General features: G+C 38.8%; 3 protein-coding genes across 7 annotated transcripts in view; 1 reads left to right on the top strand and 2 right to left on the bottom strand.

The window, feature by feature from the left end:
* LOC119553817 (RNA-binding protein Musashi homolog Rbp6) overlaps positions 1–15277 on the top strand; it is a 185806-nt gene extending 170529 nt beyond the window's left edge. For 2 of the 5 annotated variants that reach the window (XM_037864442.1, XM_037864445.1), the window contains 3 exons: positions 6042–6107; positions 7015–7256; positions 8688–15277. In XM_037864442.1, coding sequence (XP_037720370.1) covers positions 6042–6107; positions 7015–7256; positions 8688–8729 — 350 coding nt within the window. In that variant the 3' untranslated portion in view covers positions 8730–15277. Of the gene's footprint in view, positions 1–73; positions 969–1046; positions 3784–6041; positions 6108–7014; positions 7257–7562; positions 7789–8687 lie in introns of those variants that run through there. The other 3 variants (XR_005219785.1, XM_037864443.1, XM_037864444.1) reach the window with 3 other exon arrangements.
* Positions 15278–15778: 501 nt separating this feature from the next.
* On the bottom strand, positions 15779–18934 carry LOC119553819 (3 beta-hydroxysteroid dehydrogenase/Delta 5-->4-isomerase). Its single transcript, XM_037864446.1, has 4 exons — positions 18862–18934; positions 17221–17577; positions 16769–17044; positions 15779–16500 (listed from the first exon to the last, which is right to left on the bottom strand). The coding sequence occupies exons 2-4, from the start codon at positions 17537–17539 to the stop codon at positions 15899–15901; spliced, it is 1197 nt and encodes a 398-aa protein (XP_037720374.1). The 5' UTR covers positions 17540–17577; positions 18862–18934; the 3' UTR covers positions 15779–15898.
* Positions 18935–19431: 497 nt separating this feature from the next.
* Positions 19432–25521, bottom strand: LOC119554397 (protein rogdi). The gene is made up of 8 exons (XM_037865282.1): positions 25496–25521; positions 24616–24740; positions 23596–23729; positions 23121–23192; positions 22929–23060; positions 21685–21842; positions 21279–21609; positions 19432–20215 (listed from the first exon to the last, which is right to left on the bottom strand). The coding sequence occupies exons 1-8, from the start codon at positions 25504–25506 to the stop codon at positions 20147–20149; spliced, it is 1032 nt and encodes a 343-aa protein (XP_037721210.1). The 5' UTR covers positions 25507–25521; the 3' UTR covers positions 19432–20146.
* Between the last annotated feature and the right edge of the window lie 1330 nt (positions 25522–26851).

Here is a 26851-nt window from a genome sequence, read left to right as displayed (position 1 = left end):
ATATATGTTTCTTTCCGTTTCGCTTGCTTTACTCTTTATTATTTCTCTTCTGTCTTTGTGTTTGCTTTTGCAGCGGGTGTGATGGGCGTAGTGCCGGAGAATCGGATACTGATTGGCGACTACATGGCCTAGGACGATCCCAGCCCCAAGACTATCTATCGAGTATTACTCAGAGATCATGATCATTATTGAAATAAATCACTGTTTTCCAAAGAAAAAGAAAAATACCAAAGCGTTCGTCATATCAATGCACAAATAGCCGAGGATCGGAAACAATCGATTACTCTCACAGCATAAGCCACTACATTTGACATCTAGTACCCCATAGAATTGAGTCCTGCGCATCCTGCAAATATATGTCATTGACGCTGCTTGGCCTTGAGTTTATCATTTGCCCACCACTGAACACACTGACCCAACACTGGCTACTAGGGCTTCTAGCTGATATGAACTGATCCCATGTCCTCGAAAACCCTCTGCCCGAGCTAGAACTGTAAAACTATCGATAGGGATATCGAAATAATCGATTTTTTCATTTCCATTATACTCTGGTTGATTTTAAATATATTTTTAGATGAAATAATTTTTTTATAACGCAACCAAACGGTATCAGAAAAAATGTGCGATAAATTAAAAGAAATGTAATAGAACTTAATAATTCGTTTACATAAAAAAATCGTTCTTCAGTAGGTATATTTTATCAATACATGGTAAAACGAGTTCCGATTTGTTTAACAAAATAATATTCTCGTATACCAAGTTCTAAATCTGGAATAAGTCTCCCAAAATTAGAAAACTGGTCTTTTTATTATCGATATTTATTTCTTATCGAAAAAGGTGTAACTAACTTTCGTGCATCAATTGAAATAGATATATATTCTACCGAGATTTTTAGTTTTTTCAGAATGTTTCAGGTTTTATAGTATAGTTATTTACTTATCGATAGTTTTACAGCTCCAGGATTTTGTGCAGACTGTACCTTTCTGTTTGCCCCCTCTCTCTGTCTATCTCTCTTCATCTATCTTGTATCTCGTATGATTTTGTAGGCTTGACAATTTGCGGCATCGGTAGAAGTTATGGTACCGCTTGTAGCGCTGCCCCGGGCCGCAGCAGAGCTGCCCCCGCTGGCGCCGCCTCTGCTGTTGCGGCGGCGGGTGTCGCCCCCTCCGGTGGCGCCCCTGGCCACGCCCAGTCGGCGTACCACCAACAGGCGTTGACCCTGCCGCTGGCCACGGCGCTCACGGCTCGAACCGCGGCCATCAAATCGCAGTTTCTGGGCAACATAAATTTCTAAACGAGAACTTAAACCAAATCGAATCGAATCGAATCGCACAAGTCTGAGATTGAGAATGAGAATGCTAATGAGAATGAGAATGTGAGATGCAGAGTTCCGTTTACATTGCCGCCCTCTTTTCTGTGTCAAGTAACTATATCATTTGAACGGTGACAAGTAGGTACAGCCATTACAACTCCAATGCCAACAGCAGCTGGAAGAGATATGCAACCCAGAGCGTTAGTTTAGCTTGTAACTACGGTAAATGGTATAACCACTGCAACAACCAAAGTAAAAACCACTGTTAAATCCACGGAAATACTCGAAGGTGGAGCAAACATGCAAAGAACTAACGAGAGATTTGAAAAGAACTACATAGAAAATGTATCTTCGACACACACACACACACACGCAAATACACTCTTAGAGGTGCAGTCTTTATAGCTGACACACAAGCAACCACACATACGAAACTTACGTACTAGACTCTCCCCAAAAAGTATACCCCTTATATTGTTGGAGCAGTTAACCAATTACCGCAGCAGTATCCGTAGTGACTAGAGGCATCCCCAAGTTATAAAAACCTATTATATCGTATCTATAGAGCAGCTAGCACCCGTACTAACCAATCCTAGTGCAGTTCCGTAATCGGATGTAATCGAGTACTTAGAATCGTTTAGATCTAGGCCAGCATAATCACTCAAATACTCACAGACATGCGTACACTTAAGTATTTGTCTCTAGAACCCCTTATTAGAAATGTGACACAGTACTTGTATAACGAAACTTTATAGCGAACTATACTCGATCTTCATGCGCTCCTGCTCACCCGCTCACCCACTCGAAAATAAATATTTAGAATGTCTCGCTTTTTTACACCCTGACCTGTGACCATTTGTGTCCCGTTTCGGGGACGCATATCTATTATTTATAAAACTATTTTACCGTAGCATTTAAATGCAAATTTCATTTGTAGTCCCTATATGCATAAATTAGTTGCTACCTCCCACACACACACACACACACACAACCACGGCGAGAGTGCACATGGAAAAACATTTAGATAACAACAAATTTTAGCAGGCCTGTCACATGTAGTGCCATTATTATCCTTTAATTAATTTGCTGCAAATTATGTATGCAATTTTTCCATTTTCCACAGCGCTTACCATATCCATGTCCATTTCCCAGTCCGTTTTTGTTTGCGTTTTGTTTTTGCTTCCGTTGTTGTCGGTGGTCCCATGAGTTTTTAGATAATTAGCAAACGTGCAGAGATTTTTGCCATAGCTAAAGTTCATTAATTAGTAGATTTGCCCATTATCCGTAGATGTGTTATTCCGTTTCATATGTATTCGCAAACCGCATTTGGCCCACATACGAATTGAAGCCTTGAAGCATTCAAAACTATATAAATTCCTTCCTTCATCGGTGCATCGCAAGAATTCCAAAATGGCTAACGAAAAATGAAAAATACGAGCGAAATTTTTCGACATTTCTATTTAAAGTACATATAGACATTACTATATACATACCTATATACTATACCTTATATACATGAATATTTATATATACATATTTAATATACGACGTTTACAAACTAAGTTGAGTATTCATTTTATACGTGAAGCGTGAATCGATTTGATTTGTACAATAACGAAAAATACAATATTAATGTCCATCCATTTTCGAAGAGCAACTTAGCAGCGCCAAAAAAAAAACAAAAAACTTAATGAAAAACCAAAAATCTCTCTTATGTTGATGAAAAATTCAATTTTTCTATGTCCTCTCCATGTAAGTCTCACCCAAAAACACACACTCCTAGCTATTTAAACACACACAGATCGGTCAATAACTCTATATAGATGGATAAGCTGTTACTTAGTTAATTGAATGCAATTATCGCAACTCTGTGGCATCCGGATGCCCGGGAACCGCTTCGAGGTATTTTGCAACTATTTAAATTGACAATTACCAAACGCTTGCGAGTTATTTACAAAAACCTATATAGCAAAAACACAGACACGAAGACACACACATAGACACACACACACACCCAAACGCATATTCCAATATGTATTTTACACGTATATACTGTGATTTATAAGAAAACGCTTCAAACGAGAACAAGAATACCATTTGCTTGCGCAGAACCGAAATCGAAATGGAAAACGAAATCGAAATCGAAAAGTTATTAACTAAATAAATGCACAAAACTAAGATAAATAAAGTGAAAATAAAATAAATACGGATGCAAAGCCGAAACCAAAAAAAACCCAAGCAAAAGTCTATCCTTTTGGGGCCTCAGGCATTGGCTACCATTTCCAAGCCCGCGATTATTAGCAATTCGTAGGGGAGTGGAGTGGAATCGAAGGGGCCAAGTGAGTGACAAAGTGGCCATCGGGGCGTATGCGTAATATTCTGACAGCAACTTGGCAAGGACATTGCGGCAACAACGGAAGAAGCTTCGGCAGGAGCCAGAAAAGAACTGCGAGAAAGAACACTCCTTCAGTCAACAAGGTCAGCTAATGGTCGTCTTATTGTTCCAATGCATATTCGTACAAGCATTATACTCTTTTTATATACGTATATTCATCTTTATATTGAACCTATAACCGTTTTTTGGCTCCATATCCGAATAAATTTTCACATTTTACGATTATTAACTGTATGTAAACTGCTAGATGATAGAAAAAGTTTTAGCAAAGAGCGCAATAAAAACACACAAAATTGTAAACTGAACGCCCCACGTTGGGCGCCAGTCGTAGTTGACGAACATATATATATATATTCCTGTGTAGTGCTCTTCCGTTTGAGAAACTTTGTTTTATGAAACATTTAACACACACACATCAAAAACTAACAATACCAAATTAGCTCAAGCGTCGGACGAAAATGTAGCTCGAAATAGCATTTAATTTACCGAAAAATGTATCACATAACACATTCATTAGTAGCGAACAGCTGTAACCATAAAACATGTATAACCCCCCCCCCCCACACACACACATATAAGTATCTATTTTTATGTATACCCTAGTTTTAATACAAACCCGCTCCCTGAAGAAAACTTTATCTCGAAACAGTGTAGTGATCATGTAAACGTCTTCTGTTGACCGATTTTGTTTGTGGAAATGTCTCAATTCAACCTTTTATTGTGGCCGTAACAGGGTTGCCAGGTCGACAGCTGGTAACAGTTGTTTTTCCGCAACCGCAAGACTGACAATTGTAATTTTCCCACAAACCCACAGCCCTACCCCTTTCTCCCAGCGGAAACGCATTTCATGCAATGGCAGCCCGAAAAAAGAAAGAATCCCCGGCTAAATAAGTTATTTATTTACAAAAGGCAACTGCTATGGCGATTGCGATTGCTATTGCAACTGCTGCTGCTGCTGCTGTTGCTGCTTTTACTGGCTCTTTATTTCGGTTCGGATTGGGATCCGGGTTTTTCGGGCGCTTCTTTGTATCAGAGTTCCCAGACTCAACACTAATGAAAACAACATGGCGCACCGAGATTTCGCACAAAAACGTAAACTAAACGTAAGCCAAAGTTGATTGGCGCCATAAAACGCACAACGGCGATGGCGAAGGTCGTGGGGTTGAGTTTTGGGGTGGGTGCTAAAGGGTTGTGGGTCGATAGGAAGTGGGTTTATAGGGGGTGCCATAAGCGAAGGACTGCCAGGGACATGCCTCGTTACGTTACGTCACGTTACGTTACATCAATTTTTGTGTTTCCGCAGGAAATGCAACTGCTACGTTTCCTCCCCCTCAAGCCCCCTCAAGCCCCCTCGAACCCCCTCTGAACACCAGATATTCCCACTATATCCCTATTCCGAACCCAACCATAACCCGTTACAACCCATTTTTTCGCTTGCCTTCATTCACATTCGCATTCTGTTGTCATTTCAATATTGGTGCTGGCGTATTTTTACTTGCTGTTGCAGCTGTGACCATAACAAGGCAGAGCAGCCACAAAACACAAAAAAATGGGGGTAAAAAAAGAACGATAACAATGATAACGGGGCGAAAAAGGGGAAAAACTGGAGGGTAGGGGGTGGAAAAATCCGAACAGGAGCGCCCAAAGGAAAGTGCACATCACTGGGCAAACCAAGCGTAGTAACTGAGTTTGGATGGGTTCGGATTGGTTTGGTTTGGTTTGGTTTAGTTTTTGGCTTTGGCTTTGTTTTGTCACTGTAGCGTCAACATCCTCCCCCCACCAAAGCTCGTTTAATAACCGAGCACTTTGTGTTTTCATAACCTGCGTTCCAGTTAGCGCTTCCTCCCAGAAAACCCCCATCCACCCATCCCCCCAGACATCCATTTATACTTTATATATATGTAGGTACTTCCTTTCGCTCTTTGGTTCGTCTTTTGTGTTTGCATTTGGCATCGTAGTTGTTCTGGGACTAGTTAGAGTTGTTTACTTTCGCTTTTGATTGTTTGCTTCCTCGGCACACCGATATAACAGAGCTATAGCTACATGGCTATATGGCCACATGTATTACAATCGCATACTCGAATACTCTCTCTCACTCCATGCCCACTATAAATATATATATATGCCCACTATATATACCCGATCCCCAACTCCCCATCGTGCATACATACTATACCCCCCTAGAGCTCAGCCTTGATTACTTTCGTATACTCTTGTGTCGCGGGCACCTTCTTTATGATGGGTGCCCGACTTTTACTCGCCTAGTTACGATCCACCGTTAGCCACCACGCCCCCACTAATGACACGCCTCTCGCCCTCTTTTGCCACTTACAGTTGATCTAACCAACGGGCAGCTGACCCCCAACAACAATACACCGCTGCTGACCCAGGCGCTGTCAGGTGAGTGACCCCATTGCGAAATGTTTGGTGGGTTTGGGGGTCCAAAGTTCAAGTGGAAGAGATAGTTAATTTAAATAGAAGTCCGAACCTGTTTAGTCAAAGCCATCTTCTGTGACTATTTACTAGTGTCAAATACTTTGGGCGCTGGACAAACAAATGTCCGTCAATCATTTAGGAATGAAATATGGGAGAAAGTAAATATCATACTTGATTGGCTCACATTTCTGATCGATTAGTTTTAATTGGTTCTTAGGACTTCCTAGAAATAAGACAAATACTTTATTTGATTTCGTTAAATATTATACACATAGTTCAGTTCAGCCAATATTACTTATAGCTGTTGTTATATATAAAATGTTATGTCGTATTAAAGTGGAACTGATTTCAAGACACTTGTCACTTTATTTCTATCCTACGTTGTACTAAAATATATAGATTATACGTACTGTTGCCCAAATTTAAGAAATTATTTATTTAAGAATTGTCTTTTTGCCTCGAAAGTAGTAAATACGAGTTTTTACTTAGTAAACATTATTGAAGTATAATTAGTAGAACTCGGATTATATGTGATATCATTTCCTAAGCATTTGTTTACCCACGTTTCTCAACTGGTCACAAATTGTTTGTAAAAAGTTTGATAATTTGATAAAGATTCAGAGTAAATAATATTTATTATATTATATTTATTACTAATACTAGTATTACAAAAATAGTTTTTTACATGAAATACGACTCCAATTATAGATAACCCCGTGCTTCTACAAGAGTTAGTTCATTTTTAAAGAAACCTTGGAGGGCTAAGAAAGATCTTCTTTTTTTTTAAAGTATAAGTTTAAATATTTGCAAAATTCTCAGTGGCTTAACTTTTTACTGATGCCATATTTTTGTTATCCCCTTCCTGTTGCAGTGATGAACAACTATCAGGCGGCTGCCGCGGCCGCCCACAGCTATGGACCGTCGGCCTCGCCGCACGCCGCCGCCGCCAACACGGCCACCCGGCAGGGATTCCCGTCGACCAACTCGCCCGGCCCCACCATCGACATGTACAGCTCGGCGGCCGCCGACAACGTGGGCTACGTGCAGGCCACCAGTCCGCAGCCGTCCGGCTTTCCCATCGCCGTCAGCCGAGCCCCGTTGAACTACAGCCCGGTGAGTCGTCCTTTTGGTCCTGCGGCCAGGAGTCCCGGGTTCCGAGATCTCCGGCCCTTCGGCTCAATAGATCTCTGGACCTGGGCCTACAGCTAGAGTCTAAGCCGGCGATACGAAACATCCAACAAGAACCTCGAATCTCAAGATTAGCGATTCGATTGTGAATCCCTCACACACACACACACACACACACACACGACTCACACATACTCATACCGTAGCGATAAGGAGAGACTGCCGATGTAGAGCTAAACTATTGCGTTATCCTTCTATATATTGTATGTATTTCTCTTTCATTTCGTACAGATTTATTCGTTGAACTTTGCGATGGCTAATATATAAAAGACTGATAACCCAAAAATATAAATGCAAGAGAACAAAAAAACAAACAAAAAAGATATGCAAAAAGTAAATGAAACCAATTATATATTTAAATCGAAAAAATATATGAAAAAAAGATACAAATAAAATAAAAGCTAAACGAAAGCAAACAAAAGAAATAAGAGTATAAACAAAAACGCAGTTGCACAAGGTAGGCACACCAACAAAACTACAGCGTGTTCTCTTCTTTTTTCAACTAAACGATTTCAATTATTAACAATCAAATTCTTTTAACTACAACTAGTCAAACAAAAAAAAAAAAATATTACAAAAAAAAGAAAAAATAAATAAACGTAAAAATATGTATGCACGTCACAAGCACAGTTTTCTAGGCCGTTTCAATTAAACTATTATTATTTATTTAAATTGTATACACCATATATGTATTATATATGAATATATTCATACTTCAGTATTTCAATATTCCCATGCCTCGGTGCAACCTAAAATAAATCATATCGAAGCATATTTATTATCCATGGCTGTCGGCGAGGTTTGATAAAGGACTGACAATCAGTGGAATTCTCTGGAAAAATGCACTTTAATCAAATTAGTGTTTTTATGTTTGGAGGCATAAAAAAAACAGGAAATTTAAAAAAAAATGTTTATCTAACCTGTGATTTGTTATTCAATAAATTTCAATTTGGGGATGAGGGAAAAAAGGTGATTTGACTTTATGAACAGTTTTGTATTTTATTATAAAGTAAAGTATCGTTTAAAATAAAAATCCAGATTGTTTCTCCTTATCAAACCTCGCCTGCCGTATCTCAAAATAATTAGATCTCTTTTTTCGTTTAACAATCGATTTAAAAATTTTGAAAATATGCGATTTTTCTTCTTCCGACAACTTGCCACTTCTTTCTCTATATTCAGTACATATATATGTATACCTCTTAATGTTTACTTTCTATATATCAATACTTATATACCTATACTTATATAAATACATACATGTATGTGTGTGCGTAGTTATGCAACTAGAAATTGCATTTTATTTGAATAATTTTTGGTGTTTGCTTGTTTTGTTCTCCACGAAACGTTTATTTACAGGGACCACTAATTCCTGCGGCATTTACAAATGGATACCATTAAAAGGTGGCGCCGACAACCGCAATGAGAACAACAACAACAACAACAGCAACAAAAGGCAGCAGCAGCAACAACAACAGCATTATTAACAACAACAACAACAGCAACAGGAGCAACAAATGCAACAGCAACTTTAGCAACAAATGACAGACACACACACACTCACACACAGTCACACACACTTACAAACTGCAGTGCTGCAACCGCAGAGCGCAAAAAAAAGAAGAAAAAATAATTTAAAATTATATATATATATATACCTGCATATATATAAATATAAATCAAATAAAGTACATATTACATATTTGTGTATCCCCCACAAATGGCAAAAATGAAATCCGTTAAGCAAGAAAAACCGAGACAACTGCAAGAGCAACAAACAATAAACCAAACACACATATTATAATTAATTAATTAACGTATATTACAAATACGTACATATTAACGCATGGCAAAAAAGAAAAAAAAATGAATATGAAAAAAGTAAAAATGTGGAAAAAAAAACGATGAGGACGAACTACGAGCGAACACAAACAAAAAAATTAATTTTAATTTAACAACCACTACAACAACAGCGGCAAGAACAACGCTCGGCCCCGAAAGATGCAACGTGTGCAGCAAAAATCGTTTAAAATGCAAATTAAACGGAAACTGCGCGTCCAACTGGAGTGGAGTGCCATCGCGGTGGGCGGCTGTGGCCCGGTGGGCGTGGCCCTGCTCACACAGCAAAAAATCCGGAGGCCTCACGCCCACTCGCCGCCCACCGCCCACGGATGACAACCAGGCCAAAAGGGGCGTAACCACTTTTAAGTAATGAGAAACCAACAAACGAAGGCAAAAAACACAAAAAACAAAAAAAGGAAATCACAAAAAAATCGAGGGGGTTACTAATAAAACGATAGAGTTGAAAAAAAAAAAAACAAATCAGATAAAGCAAAAATGTTGCAATAATAGCGAAAATGTTATTATTTAATTGCGTATTATTAAAGGCAAATTATTATTACCATTATTATTGCTATTCTTAACGTATCTAAGTTGTAACTTTTAAAGTTAAAATCGATATATATATATATATATATATACATATATATACAAGAATATACACTCTTATACACGTAAATTAAACTGCAATATATACAAAGGGAATTACTTGAATCAAAACGCGAAATCCAACCACAAGTTATTGTACTTTCAACGATAATTATCGATTTAGCAACACTGGCGTGCAGAGGAGCTTGAAAACGTTAATCGGTATCGGTTGGGCTTAGTTTTCATTTCTCGACTGGGTTGGGGGTGAATCAAATCAAAATTGTGCTTACAATTATATTTATGAATTTATTTTAAAGTACAACAAATCCTTTATTGGCCAAAGTAAACAACAAAGAAACAAAAGCGAATGTGAGCAAAAGTCGAAGGCAATTTGTTATTAACTATGTTGAGGTTCTCTTTCTCATTATTTCAATCGAATCAGGGGAACGTAGAGGCAAAAAAAAGAAAACCTATAACTTTTGTGTTCACATTGAAAGCAAAATGGTAAATAATGCTAATTAAACAGTGGATAGTTAGACAAATATGTTAAAGCATTAAATATGACAATGAAAGCGAAGTGAGAGAGTGAATTTCCGTAGCTCGAGGCATAAATCAATTTATTTGCTAAAACAATGGAGAATCCAAAACAATGAAAACTGCAGAAAGCAACTCCCTAAATATGTAAGAAACACACAATTTTTCAGATACAACACAGCACACACACATATACAAACACTCACAGACACACACACACACACACAGACAGGACACAGATCTTACGGATAAATCAAAAAGAAACACTTAAACAAATTAGTTGGTAAGAGCATATGCAAATATAACAATGAACTATTATACATACAACATATAGTACGATTAAGTAAATAAAATATTTATAAAACAAACGCGCAAAATCGCAAATGTTTGAACACTTAACTAAATATATCTGTAAACAAGCGTGTAAAAAGGATCACAGATGAGCGATGAGCCACATAAAATGGTAGTGGAAAATTGGAAATGCGAATATGGTTATGGAAATCATGATGTCGAGTTGAAATGCAGGCCACGCAATGTGCAATTAATTTTTTTCTAGTCGCTCCGTCCGGCAAATCGCCCGGACGATGGATGTACTAGGCATATTTGAGGATTATGACGATAACGACGACGATGCAATCGGGGGCGTAATAGAAAAATATATTTATATACAACTATATGGAGTATTAAATTATTGGAAAAGCAAAACCAAACAAAACCTATCAGCTAGATAAGTAAACGACATTTGTTACACACAGCAAGTGGGGGAAAATTGCGAGCAACACAAAAACCCAAAAAAATAATAGCAGAGAGAAGGAAATATTCTATAATTGACAGAACAACAATACGTTGCGCTTTTTCTCTGTCTGAGATTTTTTGCATTAGGCGACGTAAAAACCAGATACAAAAAAAAAAACTTAAACAAAAACAAAAGCAGAGACAGAGACAGGAAAAGCCAGTGGAAAAACAAAGCAAATGCCGAAACAGTGAAAATGTTCCTTTCATAACTTTTTTGCCAAATTGTCAAACCAACGCTCTCCAGGACTTTTGTCGAGTCTCGGACCAATAAACTTACACATTACCTATATAGTAGAGGGAAATCGCGGGAACCGAAACCAAAAGATCCGGACAAAAACCATATACGAAGTTTAAGGACGGACAAGAAATAGTTGCAGTGTAACATAAAGTACATTTAATCCTTAAAGTGTTGAGCCCCCCACACACACACACCGATCATTTCAGATTTTCCAAAGATCGCGTCTTGCGACTTTGCCATGTGCATCACACTTATAAATAATCAAAAACAAAATACAGAAGGTAACAAATTAAGGAAGCGAAAAGACAGAAATCTTCAATTTTAGATAGACAAAGATCAGACCACGGGAGTTTGGAAGAGGACCTTTGCCAGGTGTGGATTACTTTAGAAGGTCACAGGTCATTGGGGAGAATTCCAGATGCAGCTTCTGCCCCGCGGGGCGGATATTTTTAAACGGGAAAGCTAGCGAAGGGCAGCAACGGCAAACATGTTATATTTGCATAATATATATATATATATATTAAACCTACTTCTAAGGCATATATAAATATATAAATAAATATATTTTTAAGACATGTTCTAAAAGCAATAATTCAAAACAACAACCAGCGTGGCGGAGGCAGAATATAATTGAAAAAAAAACCACAAAAGGAATACATAAAATATACACCAATATATAAATATACATAAAGATATATACACCTACACGTAAATATATACATGCATACCAGATATATATATTAAAGAAAGCGATTAGCTTGAGTCTGGAGAAATCATTTCGCAGGCAGCTAAGCCTGTGTTGCTACACTTCTTTAACTAGAGCCCCGATCCACGATCAGTGGGCCGGCAATCGTTTGGACTCGTATTATTTGTGGTGTAGGTGGACGAGGGATGGGGGTGCCCTAGATAGTCTCGGGATCCCAGGTCCCACGTTACGTTTATAGTACGTTGTAAGTCGATGCAGCTTTAGGTGTAATGTTGAGTCTTTCCTAGAAGTTTCCCCAGCATTTCCCCGCTAACGATCGACTCTAGGCTTTCTGTTTGTGTTTTGTAGTGCTCTATGTATTCTATAAGAACCTTATGCGGAAGCTATAGCCGATCAGAGACATATATAACTATTGGTATACCGGATCAACTTCAGCTTAAAGAATACCGTAACAACAAGCAATGCGTCCTTGTAAACAAAATCAATTTCAGTCAATTAGAGAATTTCCAACACCAACCAGGCACAGAGACATAAAGACAACAACAAGCTACAAAAAAACATTTTTTAAAAACCAAAAAAAAAAAGCGAACAAACAAAGACATAACAAAAAACAAACATTTTTCATTATTTTTTTACTGATGCGCCGTCATAGCGAAGGGAATACAGGATGAGATCGCGAGAGCTTGACGGCGCAGGCGCAAAAGCTTTAAATTGAACAAAATATGAATAACACGAACAAGGAGAACAATTTATAGAATTCGACAGATGGGCTCTCTTTTTTATATCGAGAACGGAGAAGTGAGTGTATAAAAAGTATGCCGTAACGATTTTTTAAAAATAATGTACCCCATACTTTAAGCTATACGCAACTTTCGGTCAAAAAGTCAATTGGTGGTCGAAGCCGGGTAGGAAGCCAAAAGTTAAATATATAAACGAAAAGACATAAAGTGTAATGTAAAATAGTTTTAAATTGGCGAAACACCAGAAGACGACGAAGATGATGATGAAGATTGGGTGTAGGCGGAGTTACGTAGTTACATATACGAATTGCTTTCCGTTTTTCTCTTATTATTGACTTACAAACATATCAGTTCTTATTATGTGTATGAGTATAGCAACAACATCAACAAATACGATTACAATTACGATAACGATTACGATAATGAAATACAATTTAACTAATATCTAGCGCTAACGAACGAAGAAAATTTCTGTTTACCAAAACCCAGAACAACAATAACCACACAGATGAGTAAGACAAGCCGACCAGCTGGCCTTTTTGAGAAGCGCGGAGAGCGGCGCAAAAGGGCGCCTGGCAGGACTTACGACTTGTGGGCCTTCTACACTTTGACGTGCTTTTATACGATAGCAATCCTTTAACTCACACGAGACATTTCTATCCTTGGTTCTTTTTTATAGACATGTGTACATACACCTCACGTCACTCACATAAACCACACACACTCACAGACACACACACCAATACACACTCAGCCACAGACACAGACACTGGCACACGCATATATACGATGGAGATCACATACAAAAGAACCTTCATACGAACGATCACTTGACTATTTTTGCTATAAGTAAGAAATTCCCCCCAGGAATGTGTCAGTCGGAAGTGGCAGAACTCCTGCTGACAAAACACCTTTACTATATTGACAATATCTCTTATATATTTTACACTATACTATATGGAAAATTATATATTAATATATACAAGAAAATGAGGAAAACCAAAAACAAATAATACATAATTGAGGCAAGACGAACGGCGTGAGTGGCGTTAAAATTGTATTTACAAGAAATGCGTAACCAAGCAAGATGAAATCATTTTAATACTTTATACACATAAAAGTCAAAGGAATCTTTAGAGACAAAACCAGGCGGCAGATGAATATGCAACTACAAGACAGACAACAAGACGATGAAAATGAATATGAAAATGAAGATGAAGATGAAGATACATTTATAAAATGCGCCATAGCAGGGCGTCCAGTTTGTAAGTATTCTAACTATGTAAGTAAAGTAATTAAGGAGCGCAGGACGAGAATCAATTAAACATACATACTGTCTACGAAGTCGCCGAGCCGAGAGCTTTGGCAACTTTCAGTGCGAATACTTTAACACAAATGAATCCAGATGGAATGGAGTGGATGCGATGGGTTCGGGTGATTTGAAATCGGACACATTGGGGATGGGTTGATGATGAATGTTGGATGCGAAAATGGGGATGCGAGATTGCCAATGTGTGTACATAAGCATAAACATAACATAAACTGGTACAGTACTACACTTACAGCAAACTATACAAGGTAAAAGAACATAATAATTAACAGCCAGATGGCGGGAGACACATACACATAAATAGAAGCATAACGAGAATTTAATAAACAGTTTTTCATTTCTATAAAGAAATCCGGTAACGAATTTGTATATTTACTACGAGAAAACGCATAAAACAAAAGACAACAAAATCCCAAGTATATACAAAAAGATATATATTAAAGGGAGGACAGACCCAAAAATATGAAGGCCGACGAACCTTTCTGAGAACAGCAAATATGCCCGTATATACATATATGAGAATAAAACCCAAAATGATATATATACATATATATACATAGTTATATAACCAAGAACAACAAATAACATATAGTTAAATTCAATAATGTTAAGCATTCGATGAGCAAACAGACAGACAGGCACGCATATTGGTGGCAAAAGAAATTCAATTATATATAAGGACCCTCGAACCGAAAAGAACATAACCATGCGGCCACCAACAACAATACCATCAACAATGGCAACATCCTTAAAAACGACAACAGCAAGTGCAACATTTATTAACAGACGACAAAAGGCAAATTGTTGCTTTCAACATACACACCAAATTACATAAGTTTTTAACAAACACCCATACACACCTTTCCCACACACACACACACACACACACACATTGAACACCCCCACTCACACACTCAACCCGCAATATGTATATGCAACAAAAATGCGAACAACTTTAGCAGCAAATTAAAAATCACTTTGTTCACAATGTGCCACGTACAGGGAGGATATAGATGAGGTTCTTGGGGACTAATATCCGTTGTCCCCTCGATCAGGTTAAGATCGGCAGTGAAATCGGCAGAATCAGCAGCAACAACAGAGATCAGCAACCGCATATTAAACGAAAAAAAAAAAGAAAAACAAAAGAACAGAAAACTAAAACATGATTTTAAACAAAAATGAAATTAAATAATGGCATAATAAGTTAAGCTAATGGTACATAAGTTTAAAAAACAAACGGCAAGAAATGCTCTAGAGCAACAAAAAAAAAACAAGAAGAACAGAAAAAACCAAGACAAACAAATATATATATATATATAAAATAAAAATTATAATGAAATAACTGAGAAATAAATAAATTAATTCATAATGATAAATAAACCAATATGAACATTGTTCAAAAACATAAGCTGTCCAAGTGTTTTTTACTGGGTTGTCAATGGGGATATTTTAAATGGATTCCTAACGATCTAAAGGGTATGGTATACAAATTGTGGTTAGCCTAGTCAAAGCCTTTTAAAGGCGTCTGATGTTGGTCAAATCGAACATTACTTGGATTTATTTAAATATAACCTACTTATCCAAGTAGTTGCTCCCAAAATATAAGCTACAGCTCAGAGGTCCATTATTTTTCTTACTTTTTCGTTGCTTTTCCTTTTGCAAAACTAAAACACGGATTTGTAAAACAAACAACAACCATTTTATTTAACAGGATATTTACAGGACATCAAGCGGGGCAGTGAACACAAATCCACTCAGGATATCGGGTAGTACACTATCGTAATGTGGGATTAGCGCAGCTCAGCTGGACTTCTTGAGCTTCTTTGCCTGCTGCCGTTCGTCCCACCACCTGGCATACCACTTGGCACTCCGCTCGGCACTCGCCTCCGGATCGAACAGCGGCATGTAGTCCATGTGGATGGAGGCCCTTAGCCGATTGTACATCAGCATCGAGGACGTGTAGGAGGCGAGGGCGCGTAGGGAGTACCGCAGGCGGTACTTGGTATAGGGATAAGCCACCCGAACCACCACCTCCAGCAGGAAGGCCAGGAAGAAGAACAGGAAGTGGGGAATGTACCACCAGCTGGTCTTCACCTTGAACCGCTCGCCCAGCACCGCCATCTTCTGGACAAATCGGGAGACATCGTTGATGCCCGTGTCATCGGTGACGAAGACGGGAAGTCCGTTCACCGCCTTATCGGATACTTTCAGGGCCTTGTAGGCACAGATATGTCCCCAGGCCACGTTGCCAGCGTATACCAACTGCTGTTTGCCTCCCACGCCCGCGATCCTTGGGAATACCCATCCGCGGGTGGAAAGATACTCAAAGACCTCCGTGATGAAGTGCGAATCACACTCGCCATATGTCAAGGGAGCTCGAATGGCGCTGGTGGCCAGGTATTCTATAAGAAATGGAAATATATTATAAATTTAATAATTGTATCTTTTGAAAAAATATTTTAAAACTAGCTATCTAACTAACTAACTATCTTTAAGCAAGCTAATAATGTAAGACTATGGCTTTAAACTGCTCAACAAAATTTTACATTTCCTTGAAACTTGGTTTACTATTTAAACTTGGGAATAACTATTTTATCTGGCTTACTTTAAAATATACTTAATGGGTTAGGTTTCTTTTAAGTATTTTCGTATCTATTCGATCGAACTCACCTTCCTGGTTCTGTAGAGGAGCTCCATTTGAGTTGAGCACTATGTTCTCCGCCCTCAGCTTGCTGGAGGCGTATCCTGGTATCAGGAACTGGTTGTCCTGCTCCCAGAGACTGGAACTGTCGAGTGTGGGGGTGTCTGTCTTGGATTCCGTGGAGTTAATAATCGCCGAGAAGGTACTACGTCCCTTAAAGGGCACAAAACAAACGGATGTACAGCTAGTATAGACCAAACGCTTAACATTGTTCTGGATGCACAGATCTACTACAGACAGGGTGCCTAAAATTAAATATTGTGTGTCATGATGAGTTGAAAAACAGGTTTATTGGTTAGCTGATCTAATTTTAGTTGTTCACCTACTTGGGATCATATCAAAGTGGTTTGAGGCCCATCATAATCAAAGAAATTTTACCTCGAATTACCTTTCTTATGGGGTACTTTGTCTGCTCACTCACCGTTTATGTTCACGCGTTCCAGTTCGTCGTAGTTGGGCGGATACTCGATTTTCACCGAAGCGGCGCAGTGGAAAACCCCGTCCACCCCATTGAAAATGGGATTGAGTGCCTCCCGATCGCCCGAGATATCGGCCACAAAGGTGCGCAGCAGGGGCGTCTCCTCATGCCCGATGTTGTTCTTGTAGGGCACTATGTCCAGCGAGCGGATCTCTTTGATACCCAGCTCCTCCTTCCGCTCCAGCAACTGCTTGATGAGGTGCTGGCCCAGAAATCCACTGCCGCCGGTTACGAGCAGCACTTCTCCGCCTTTGTTGCTCATTGCGTCCGGGGTTCAAAGTGCACTGCCTTTTGGTTTAACTGCAACGAGACGGACTGCAGGTTAGTTTGGACTGGGTCGAGTAGTTAAGTGGAGTTTCCGTGAGAGTGGCTTTTATGGTCGGCAGCCCCATAAACCCGGCCACTTTGATATCACACATAAACTGGCTCATCATCAGCCGGCGACCTTCTTCGGGGGTCAGCGGAGCAGGTTTCCGAGTGACTCGGCGCGTTTTCAAAATGCTCGGCTTACGTGACGCCCTGGCCCGCTTATAAAAATGGCTAATATACATATGTGTGCACTTATAACTCATGGTTGGGGTAATCAAAATTTTACTGATTACTGGAACTATATATCTTCATAATTTGTGAAATCTACATTATTTAGATTACTGGAAAAATTTACCAAGATTTAATTTGAAGTCTGTTAGGAGCTATTTATACAAACACTTTCAAGGAAAAGAATTGCATTGATCATAAGCAAACATTTTTATATATAATATTATTAATATTAATATACAATTAGTTATCAAAAGTTCAATTTTAAAATCAGAGATCGAACCACAAAAATATATTTCTAATATTAAATTTGTTATCAAAAAATTACTACTTGACATCAAGTTATAATCACCAATCTATTATTTTGACTAACCTTCTTTTAAAACATGACCCTATTTCTTATGGTAATAACTCCATTAACTTTTTCACTTTGCCAAAATTGACTGTTAACTTGCTAATTAAGCAAACCAATATATGGGGAAACAGAAGAGTTTTGAAAGCTGCCTACAAAGTTAGCCAAAAAGGTCAAGCATTGGGAAAAAACTTGTTTTAAAAACAGGGAAAAGTAAAAGAAAACTGATATGCTAATCAAAATCAAGATACATCCGAAAGTCCATTGACACTTTGGCTCAATGGCTTTCGATTTCTACTTCCCCTTAGTGTGTTACTTGGCCACGGTCAACTTTTGTGTGATTTTAATAGACGCAGTCCAGCGACTAAGGCCGTTGAGCAAACTCAAAAAAACAAAACACGAATGGTAACAGCAGCAACATCTGCAACAGCAACATCTGCAGCAGCAACATTTCAGCAGCAACACCAGAAACATGGTTAAATGTGCTAATGTTGACGCAGGGCTGACTTTAGATTACAACACAGCATCATAACAATTACCGCGAACTGGTTTCCGCGTCTATTTCGACATGCACGTCAAGTCAACACTCAAATTTGGCATTTTTGCCTGGCCATATTGGCCACTTAACGTAATAGCACTTGTCCCACCTAGAAGACCGAAAATCTAACTTTAATTGGGGAGAAAATCCCGCTTACCAGAAGAGGGGAGCTCTTTTTGGTGGGCAAACCTTTGGGCTTGCCTGCTGACTTGAAACTGCCTCTTGTTGGCCATAAACAAAACTGGCTAAGACCGAAGCGAGCGTTGCCAAACCGCCGGCCTATCGACATCGCTGCTATCGATCGCAGCAATCGTGCTTTTAGCGCCAGAATTCGAAAGTTTTTCGAAGAACACGGCATTTTGGTAAAAGGTAATTTTTATTCAACAACAATTAAATGAATGTGGACAGTAAGTACGCTTAGTGATTATATAAATAGTTGTCTTCTTTTCCCATGCATTTTGGGGGTGCTTAGGCAATTGCAATATTCAATAAGTACAGTGGTAATTGTTTTCGTTGCATCTCATTCAATAACTTTCTTATATATCTTTATAAACTCCCTGGTAGATGTATAAAGTAAACGAGAAGTAAAGGCCGTTGATACAAATGACTTTGGATTAGATTAGGATTAGGCGCGCTTAACCATTAACCATTAACGAGTACGGGGAATACAATTACTATTACGGATATACAATTACGAATACAAAACGGTGTTTAGTACAATTAAAAATTCTGTTCACATTTCGGTTTGGTTTATTACAACAATATCATGTAAATGCCGATGTAGGCGCCCCCTTCCGTGTGTATGTACTTAGGTTTATGGAGGCCTATTGGGGGTGTATATAAGTTGTAAGTTGTAAGTACCGATTGACTCTGCCGACTGCTTGGTGGATTACATTGCATCTTCGCAAACATAAATAATGGGACATAATATATTACATTAAATTACACGTACGAGTAAACTATAATTATCTAGCAATTTCATTTAGTTACACATACAAAACACAATTGGTTTTCACATACATTTTCCGTTTTCAATTCTCAGCCTAATGCTATTTAGTTGCATTTTGATGCATAATTGGAGTGACGTGAAGCGATGAACTCAGGTTCTACGTAATCGTAATTTAACATGAATGTTGATTGTGTACATTAAACTAGTTGTATGTATGTATAGATAACTCTCTGTACTGTATGTATCAGTATAGTGTGGTATGGTATAGTATTGTATAGTGTATAGTATAGTTTGCATGGGTATTATGGGTGTGCCGTTTTCCAGTAGCAACATTTCAACTAACATTATTTACTTCGCTATTACAAGTACGGTTCTTTATTAGCTATTATTGTTGTTATTGTTTCTGTCGCCGTTCCACAGTTGCCATCCATCAAGGTATCCGCTCCCGATTTCGATTCCTATTCCCATTTTGGTACCACTTCCCGTCGCCGTCTCAATAGGAAAGCGCTGAGGGCGAACGCGAGCCAACTGTGAAATCTTTGTACACCGAAAACACAGATATCTGCGGAAGAGTGAAAATATTAAATTAAAAATACACCCACTATTCATTCGAGGGCCCATCCCAATCCCCCATATTTGCCATAGTTGTGCCAATCCCCATATTGGCCACTTTAATTGCCGACTTGCGTCACAGTCAAGAACTGCAGCGTGGCCCTGGCAGTTGGCCAGCAACCAAATAAAACTTGGCAGCATCTTGTGGGTGCGGAAAATGGGACAGCATCTGCGGCTCTCGGCACATGTGCTTCGTGGATGCGTATCGCTGTGATATCATTTCAAGAGCAGACGCCTTATCACTGCCGGCTAAGTCCAAAAATAGACGTCACTTGGGTGGGTGTGTTTCAAGTAGAAGTGATTTTGTGGGCGGATAGTAATTGCTGAATGCTTTCAAGATATTCTGACCTATAAATTATAGGCAAACTTTGATCTTCTCAAGAGCCAGCTGTCAGAATATCTTCTCATTACACTTTCCTGAGATATACCAAGCGAAAAACAATGATTTATCATAAAAGAAAAACTATTGACTTGTTTTCTATTATTAAACAGCAAAGAATAAAGAGGAATGATTCCGGAAAACATACTTCTATTAATAAATAATAGAAAAAATAATAATAAATATAAGATTTTAAAATGTTATTGTTTTTGAAGAAAATTTAGTTTATACTAGTCTTTTGTAGATATCAAAACATGTTTTTCTTCTGTGTAGGCAAAAAGTACATTTGTTGTTTCACTAGGAAATAATTGACTTTTCTGTGTATACTTCTCACCCGCTGAGAACTAGATTTCATTCTTGGGGGGCGAACATCATATAATACTCATATTTTTCAAACAAAACTTGAGCATAGACAGACAGTCGGATGATGAAATCAACATTCTTTAGAACACTTTCATATTATACTAATTATTGCCACGAAAGAATGATAATTAGTTAATGTTGTTCTATACTTCTTTTTTGGCTGCTATACGTGACTGCCCTTCTTTCCGTTTCTACAACTTTTTAGGCTTGTGTGCAGCCACACATATCGAACGTTCTTTTGCCCACTTCCGGTGCTTCATCGGCGACTCACCTTGTCTTTTAATTGCTGGCACAGTTTCTGGCCATTCATCAGCAGCAGCAGCACATCGTTCAGCCACTGGACGGAGGCCTCCGCCTGGCGGGAATCGAAGCGCATGGTGCCCTGGTTGTTCAGCAGCTGATAGACGGCAATGATCAGCTTGTGGCTCTGCAGGTAGAAGCTCACCGCCAAATCCTCGGGCAGATTGGGCACCAGCGACTTCATGTTGCGCCCCTTGATCAGCTCGTCAATGGGCTTCTTCTTGGGCACCAGCAGGCTGTTTCTTCCGCGCTGGAGGGCATCCAGAATGTTGCCTATCACATGCAGCACTTCGTCGGAGGTTCTGGGGGGGGGAGAACATGTGTGTATAAATACAACCTCGAGTCGCAGATCTCATGCAAAACAAAACGTGACTCACTTGAAGTGATAAGAGTCGTCGACATCGTCTATGTGATTGATGGCGGTCTGCAGATGATTGGCCGCATCCTGGACCTGCTGCAGCTTCCAGGGCGAGTCATGTGTGATGGAGGTACGTTGCGTTTGGCTCGGGGCCTTGCACAGCTTAAAGCTAATGTCCTGGGAAAGGGAATGCACTATTAGGTTGTTTGTGATTTTATGGAACAGATGGGACAGGCATCACTTGTTGTGGCTAGCTAAGTCATTAGATTAATAGGAAATATACACATGTGTCATTTCATTACCAGATAAGGAAAATAAATATATTGCTAAATGATTACTAAAACTTTTCATGTACTAAAAACGAAATGACGTAATAGTACGAAGGAAAGAAAGTTTGCTTAGAACAAGAATGTTGTTAAGTGATTTTGAATCACTGCCTTTGTAGCACATGGCACTAAGAAATAAATAAATTAAAATAAATTGATAAAGTAATTAAGACAATTTTATAGGGAAGTTACACGGATTGTAACGCTGAGTGAAGCTTCTCTTTTTATAAAATGTTTCTAGCTTTATTCTTTTAATAAGAGGTCGAAGGGGATTACCCATCCTAACTGATGCTAAGACTGAATCATCTCTGTCAATCAAACATTCAAAGCATTTAAAGCATCTAGTTAAGTTCTTTCACACTAATATGTGATTTGTTTAATGGCACAGCGGGGGGTGTTTCCCATTGCTTTTGGGGGAGTTACCATATACCAATGACTGAATCATCTTTACGGAACGAGCTTTAAAGGCATTTCTCCTATTAGATTTACAAGACTTTTACGAGTTTCTTTGAAGAAAAGCTGTGGTTCCGGTTGGGGAACTATTAGGGGTATATCCCCGTTAATCTAGGCGGAAGTAATAAACTATTCTTGAACTGCTCTGTGCAAGTTTAGTTATTTATTAAATATATGGTTTTAGTTGGGGATATATTATGGTTACTTTTCGAGATATTATCAATCAAAAAACTGTTCGTTATTTATTATTTCTCTAAAAGTAGGGCTTTAGTTGGTTATCTAGGAGGGGTATTTTCAGAGTATTTACAATCTTTTCAGAACTGTAAGCTCTCTGTTGTTTTCCTGATAAATAGGGTCTCAGTTGGGGGGGTTCCTCAACTGTAATCTCTCTGCAAGCTTAGATATTTCCCTTAAAAAGGGGGCAATTTAGGTATCCAATAGGGGTTGTTTTCTTATCACATTTAAGGGGAGTTACTGGACTTACAGCCTGTGTGATGGCATCGCCCGTGAGTGTTAGCACGGCCTTCAGCTGATCGGGCGACACGGTGAGTATGAACTTCTCAGTCTTCTTTCCCTCGTTCTCGTACAGGGGCACCGGAAACCGATGGGCGCATTCCTATAGGTTAGGATATACATGTTCGTTATCAAGAATTTGGCATAACTCATCCCTACTCACCACCAGAATGGTCCTTAGTTGCTTCAGTATCGCGTGTACTTCTTGCCGCAGCACCCATTCGAACTCAATTTGCTGCGGGCATGATGTGGGTTTTGCATATTTTCGCGTTCCATATATTGTATTTGGTATTTTGTGTTTTTCATGGTTTCCGCCAGCCAGAGATTATATATGTGTGTCGTTTGTGGGTTGGTGTTTTTGCGATAGCGCCACCAAACAAAGCACGTTCCGTGTACAAATCAATAAAGCCGAGTGTGAGAGGGCGGTGGGCGGTGGGCGGGGGGTTGGGCAGGAAAAGCAGGAAGAAGAACAGAACATATCAGCGATAATCGATAATCAATTAGTCAATATCCAGAGTGGTCGAATTAATCGCCATGGTTTTGGTTTTTCGCCAGGCTTGTTATTGTTTTTGTTGCTGCGATGCCGTTGTCATGGATTCGCATTCGCATATCTGCAAAAAGGCATCCGGAAAACTCACCAAGTTGAGGGCCTCCTCACGCTCCGTGTCCGCGAGCATTTTCATCGCGCTTTTCGGCTTTTTCCGCGCTGCTAAGAATCTGCGCTTGTGTCCGCTTTCCGCAGCAGCAACGCCAGCAATTTGTATTGTGAGCGCTGTAATTTTGTTTTTATTTCAGTTGTTGTTGTTTTAATTAGTGGGCAGTGTTGCCAAGTGCCTAACGGGCTACGGCGAAAACCCACGAAAATACCATTTAAATACTAAGCTCGGCAAAAAGGGCGCGTAGTTTAAAAATAAAAGTTGTACTTATGTATCATCCCGATAAACTAAATATTGCAGTTGTTTTGAAGATTTATTTAAAACCCAATTAGAATTTATATGTTGTAGTACTAGTAGACTTAAAGTTAGGTTAAATATTTTTCCGAATGTTTATTTCTTACAGAAATATTTGCAATTGATATGAAATAAAATATATATTTTTGTTAGTATACAATTCAAGTTTGAGCTTACCAATATTCAAAATCTATTTTCCACTTGCTATAAGCCATTCAAATATTTTATTGCATTTTATTTTTTCGTTTTAAAATACTTTTAATAAGTTATTTAATTATAATATAAGTAACTAAAGGGGGTGGTGTAAGCCAAAACGGAGCTTGTTTGGAACTTTCCACAGAAAAATATTTTTTAAAAATGCATCCAGATAAATCTAGTATTTATTCCACAAACCTAGCCACCCTGGTCAAAATACTGCTTGGCACAGTGTTGGTTAGCGCAAAGGTGTAACAGTCATCTGTTAAGTACCTACTGTTAAGCCTCTAAATATATAAAAATCAGACAAAAACTAAATAAAGATGATTGAAAGTTGCAGAATTACAAAAAGTGCTTACACATACCAAATTTTAAAAGGATTGTCAACCAATTAGACCCCAAAATACACCCAATAGTTTTTCCAGCTCAACAGCCACTGTAAACTGCTTTCTGCACTGCTTGCTAGGGCGCCAAATTCAAATGGCGAATGAATAGAAAAACTATGTTACTTACGTTTTCGCGTGGGCGGGGGCGTGGTGAGCACTGCAGTCTCCGGCACCGTATTGAGGACATGCTGGGGATACCCGCTGCTGCTCCGCTGGCGATGGAGTGGCTGGAACGACCAGTTGTTCGTGGAACTTCAAGAAAAAGCAGAGAAACACTCCCATTAGTCTTGGTTAGACGCGAATTACACGCGATTTGTTTGCCTCTTCTTCGCATCGGACAATTGTGTTGTTCGTTATCATGTTTGCGACTGATTTCGGCTTGATTTGATTCAAAGTCAAGTGCTAATTGGTGGCCCATTGTTGTGACTCACGTCACAGGCGGCTGACGTCGGCGTCTGGTTTCTGCCGCTGAACTGCAGAATTTTCCCGTATAGCCAGCTAAAAATTCATAAAAACCCCCTCTCCTGGCCCCAGAATTACTGCAGCGCGTGTCATCCAAACCGGTGGCAATGGCTTTTGTTTTCAATCATGGCTGAAATTACAAAAAGCCACACAAAAAGCGCTTATCAAGCGAACTTGACAATCGCCTCAAGAAAAACACACAAATACTCGAAACACCTCTATTCTCACACGCACAAATTTACAACAGCTCGACGGGCCGTCTTTATCAGGACCAATTTAGTTTTATAATTTATTTGATAAGCCCATGTCAAGTAAAATGAAAAGGCCAAGAGAGTATCGATGAAAGGCAGGTGCCTACCAAAAAACTTTATGCCATCATAAATTTTTATTGGCATGACCATTGGCTCTGGCTTTGCTGCTTCTAACACGTTCGCATTCTTTATTCTTGATTCTTGGCCATACACAAACACACTCACACACCGCATAAGCCAAAACAAACACATTTTGGTCACTGTTATTAGTTATATAAATATCCGTTTCTTTACCTCTGCGGCATATTGGATATATATTAAATATAGAGGGCCTTGTTTTCTTTATCAATCGCGAACCGCGAATCACGAGACTCTGTGTCAAAATGCGGAAAACTCGCGGATAGTTCAGTTTTCGGTGGGGTTCAATTCACGTATCGTTAGGGAGAGCCCCCGAGTTGTAGACTCGTAGAAGCGGTACGACGTTCGACTTCGACGCTCGACGCCCAGCGCTCAACTCAGCGGTACGAAATACCACCAATGCTCGTTTTGTAGACCTGTAGACCTGTAGAGTTACCGTGGTTAAGACGGCGAGAGAGACGTCTCTCTTCAACGATCGAAGCTAAGCTACAAGAAGTCAGCCGGTGATAAAGAGCACCATATTTATTTGTTTATTAAGGGAAAAGTGGTCAAGCAAACAGATAACTATGTATGCTCCACTTAATAATAACCATGAGGTTGTCTTGTCACTTTGAAAACGATGATTAAGACCTATGAGATCTAACAGGTATAGAAAGTATTTCAATTTGGGTTGTACTAGCCAACCCAGGCCGGAAGTCTGTGAAAATAATATTAAATATTGCCTATAAATCTTGGTAAACTATGAGCAAATTAGGCTTACGATGCAGTTAAATATAAAGTACAAGTCATTAAGCTTTTCTGTCTGTAAATCCCAATATTGTTTAAATATTAACAGGAAAATAAACAAATCATAGTTAGGCCTTAAAAAGCAAACGGTTGAGCTTACAACTTTATTTGATGTTGTCAATAAACGAATTTACAACCTTATTATAAATTAAATTTTTAGTTTCCATGTATGGGAAATCTTTGTTGGGCAATAAAAATCAAGGCTCTGTGGCTTTTGGATAATAAAATCAAGAATAAAGCAAACCAAACTGGCTATTATATTAATCTAGCCATGCTAAATCATTATTTATGGGCTAATAAAAAAACAGCAGTGGTTCTTCCTTTTTAAATAAAAAGTGATTATATTCATACAAAGAAAGCGAAATAAGTGGTATTGTTAATCTGTGGCAAAAGGAAATACTAGTACGACAAGAAAATAAAATAAATAAAAATTTGTCACCGAAAAGAAAAGTGTGACTAATGGCCTGTCTGATCATTAATTTTAAGTTCCGTTGCTCGTTGGCATTTAATACTTGTCAAGCGTTGATTTTCGCTAAGACCAGTGGAAGTATAAATAACATTCATATAAGGAGAATAAACCTAGAAGTGTACTATAAACGTGATGAAATCCTACACATATATTGTGACTGAATAAGATTTACGACTCAGTTAGTACCCGCTGTTTACCCGCATTATCAAAGTGAAATATATGGTTTTGTTTGCCTGGTGGGAAAAAGTAATCCCAAA

Source organism: Drosophila subpulchrella, chromosome 3L, assembly GCF_014743375.2.
Source record: "Drosophila subpulchrella strain 33 F10 #4 breed RU33 chromosome 3L, RU_Dsub_v1.1 Primary Assembly, whole genome shotgun sequence".
Classification (NCBI taxonomy): Eukaryota; Metazoa; Arthropoda; class Insecta; order Diptera; family Drosophilidae; genus Drosophila; species Drosophila subpulchrella.
Note: the sequence above shows the minus strand (reverse complement) of the source record. Positions and strands in the feature narration are given on the sequence as shown.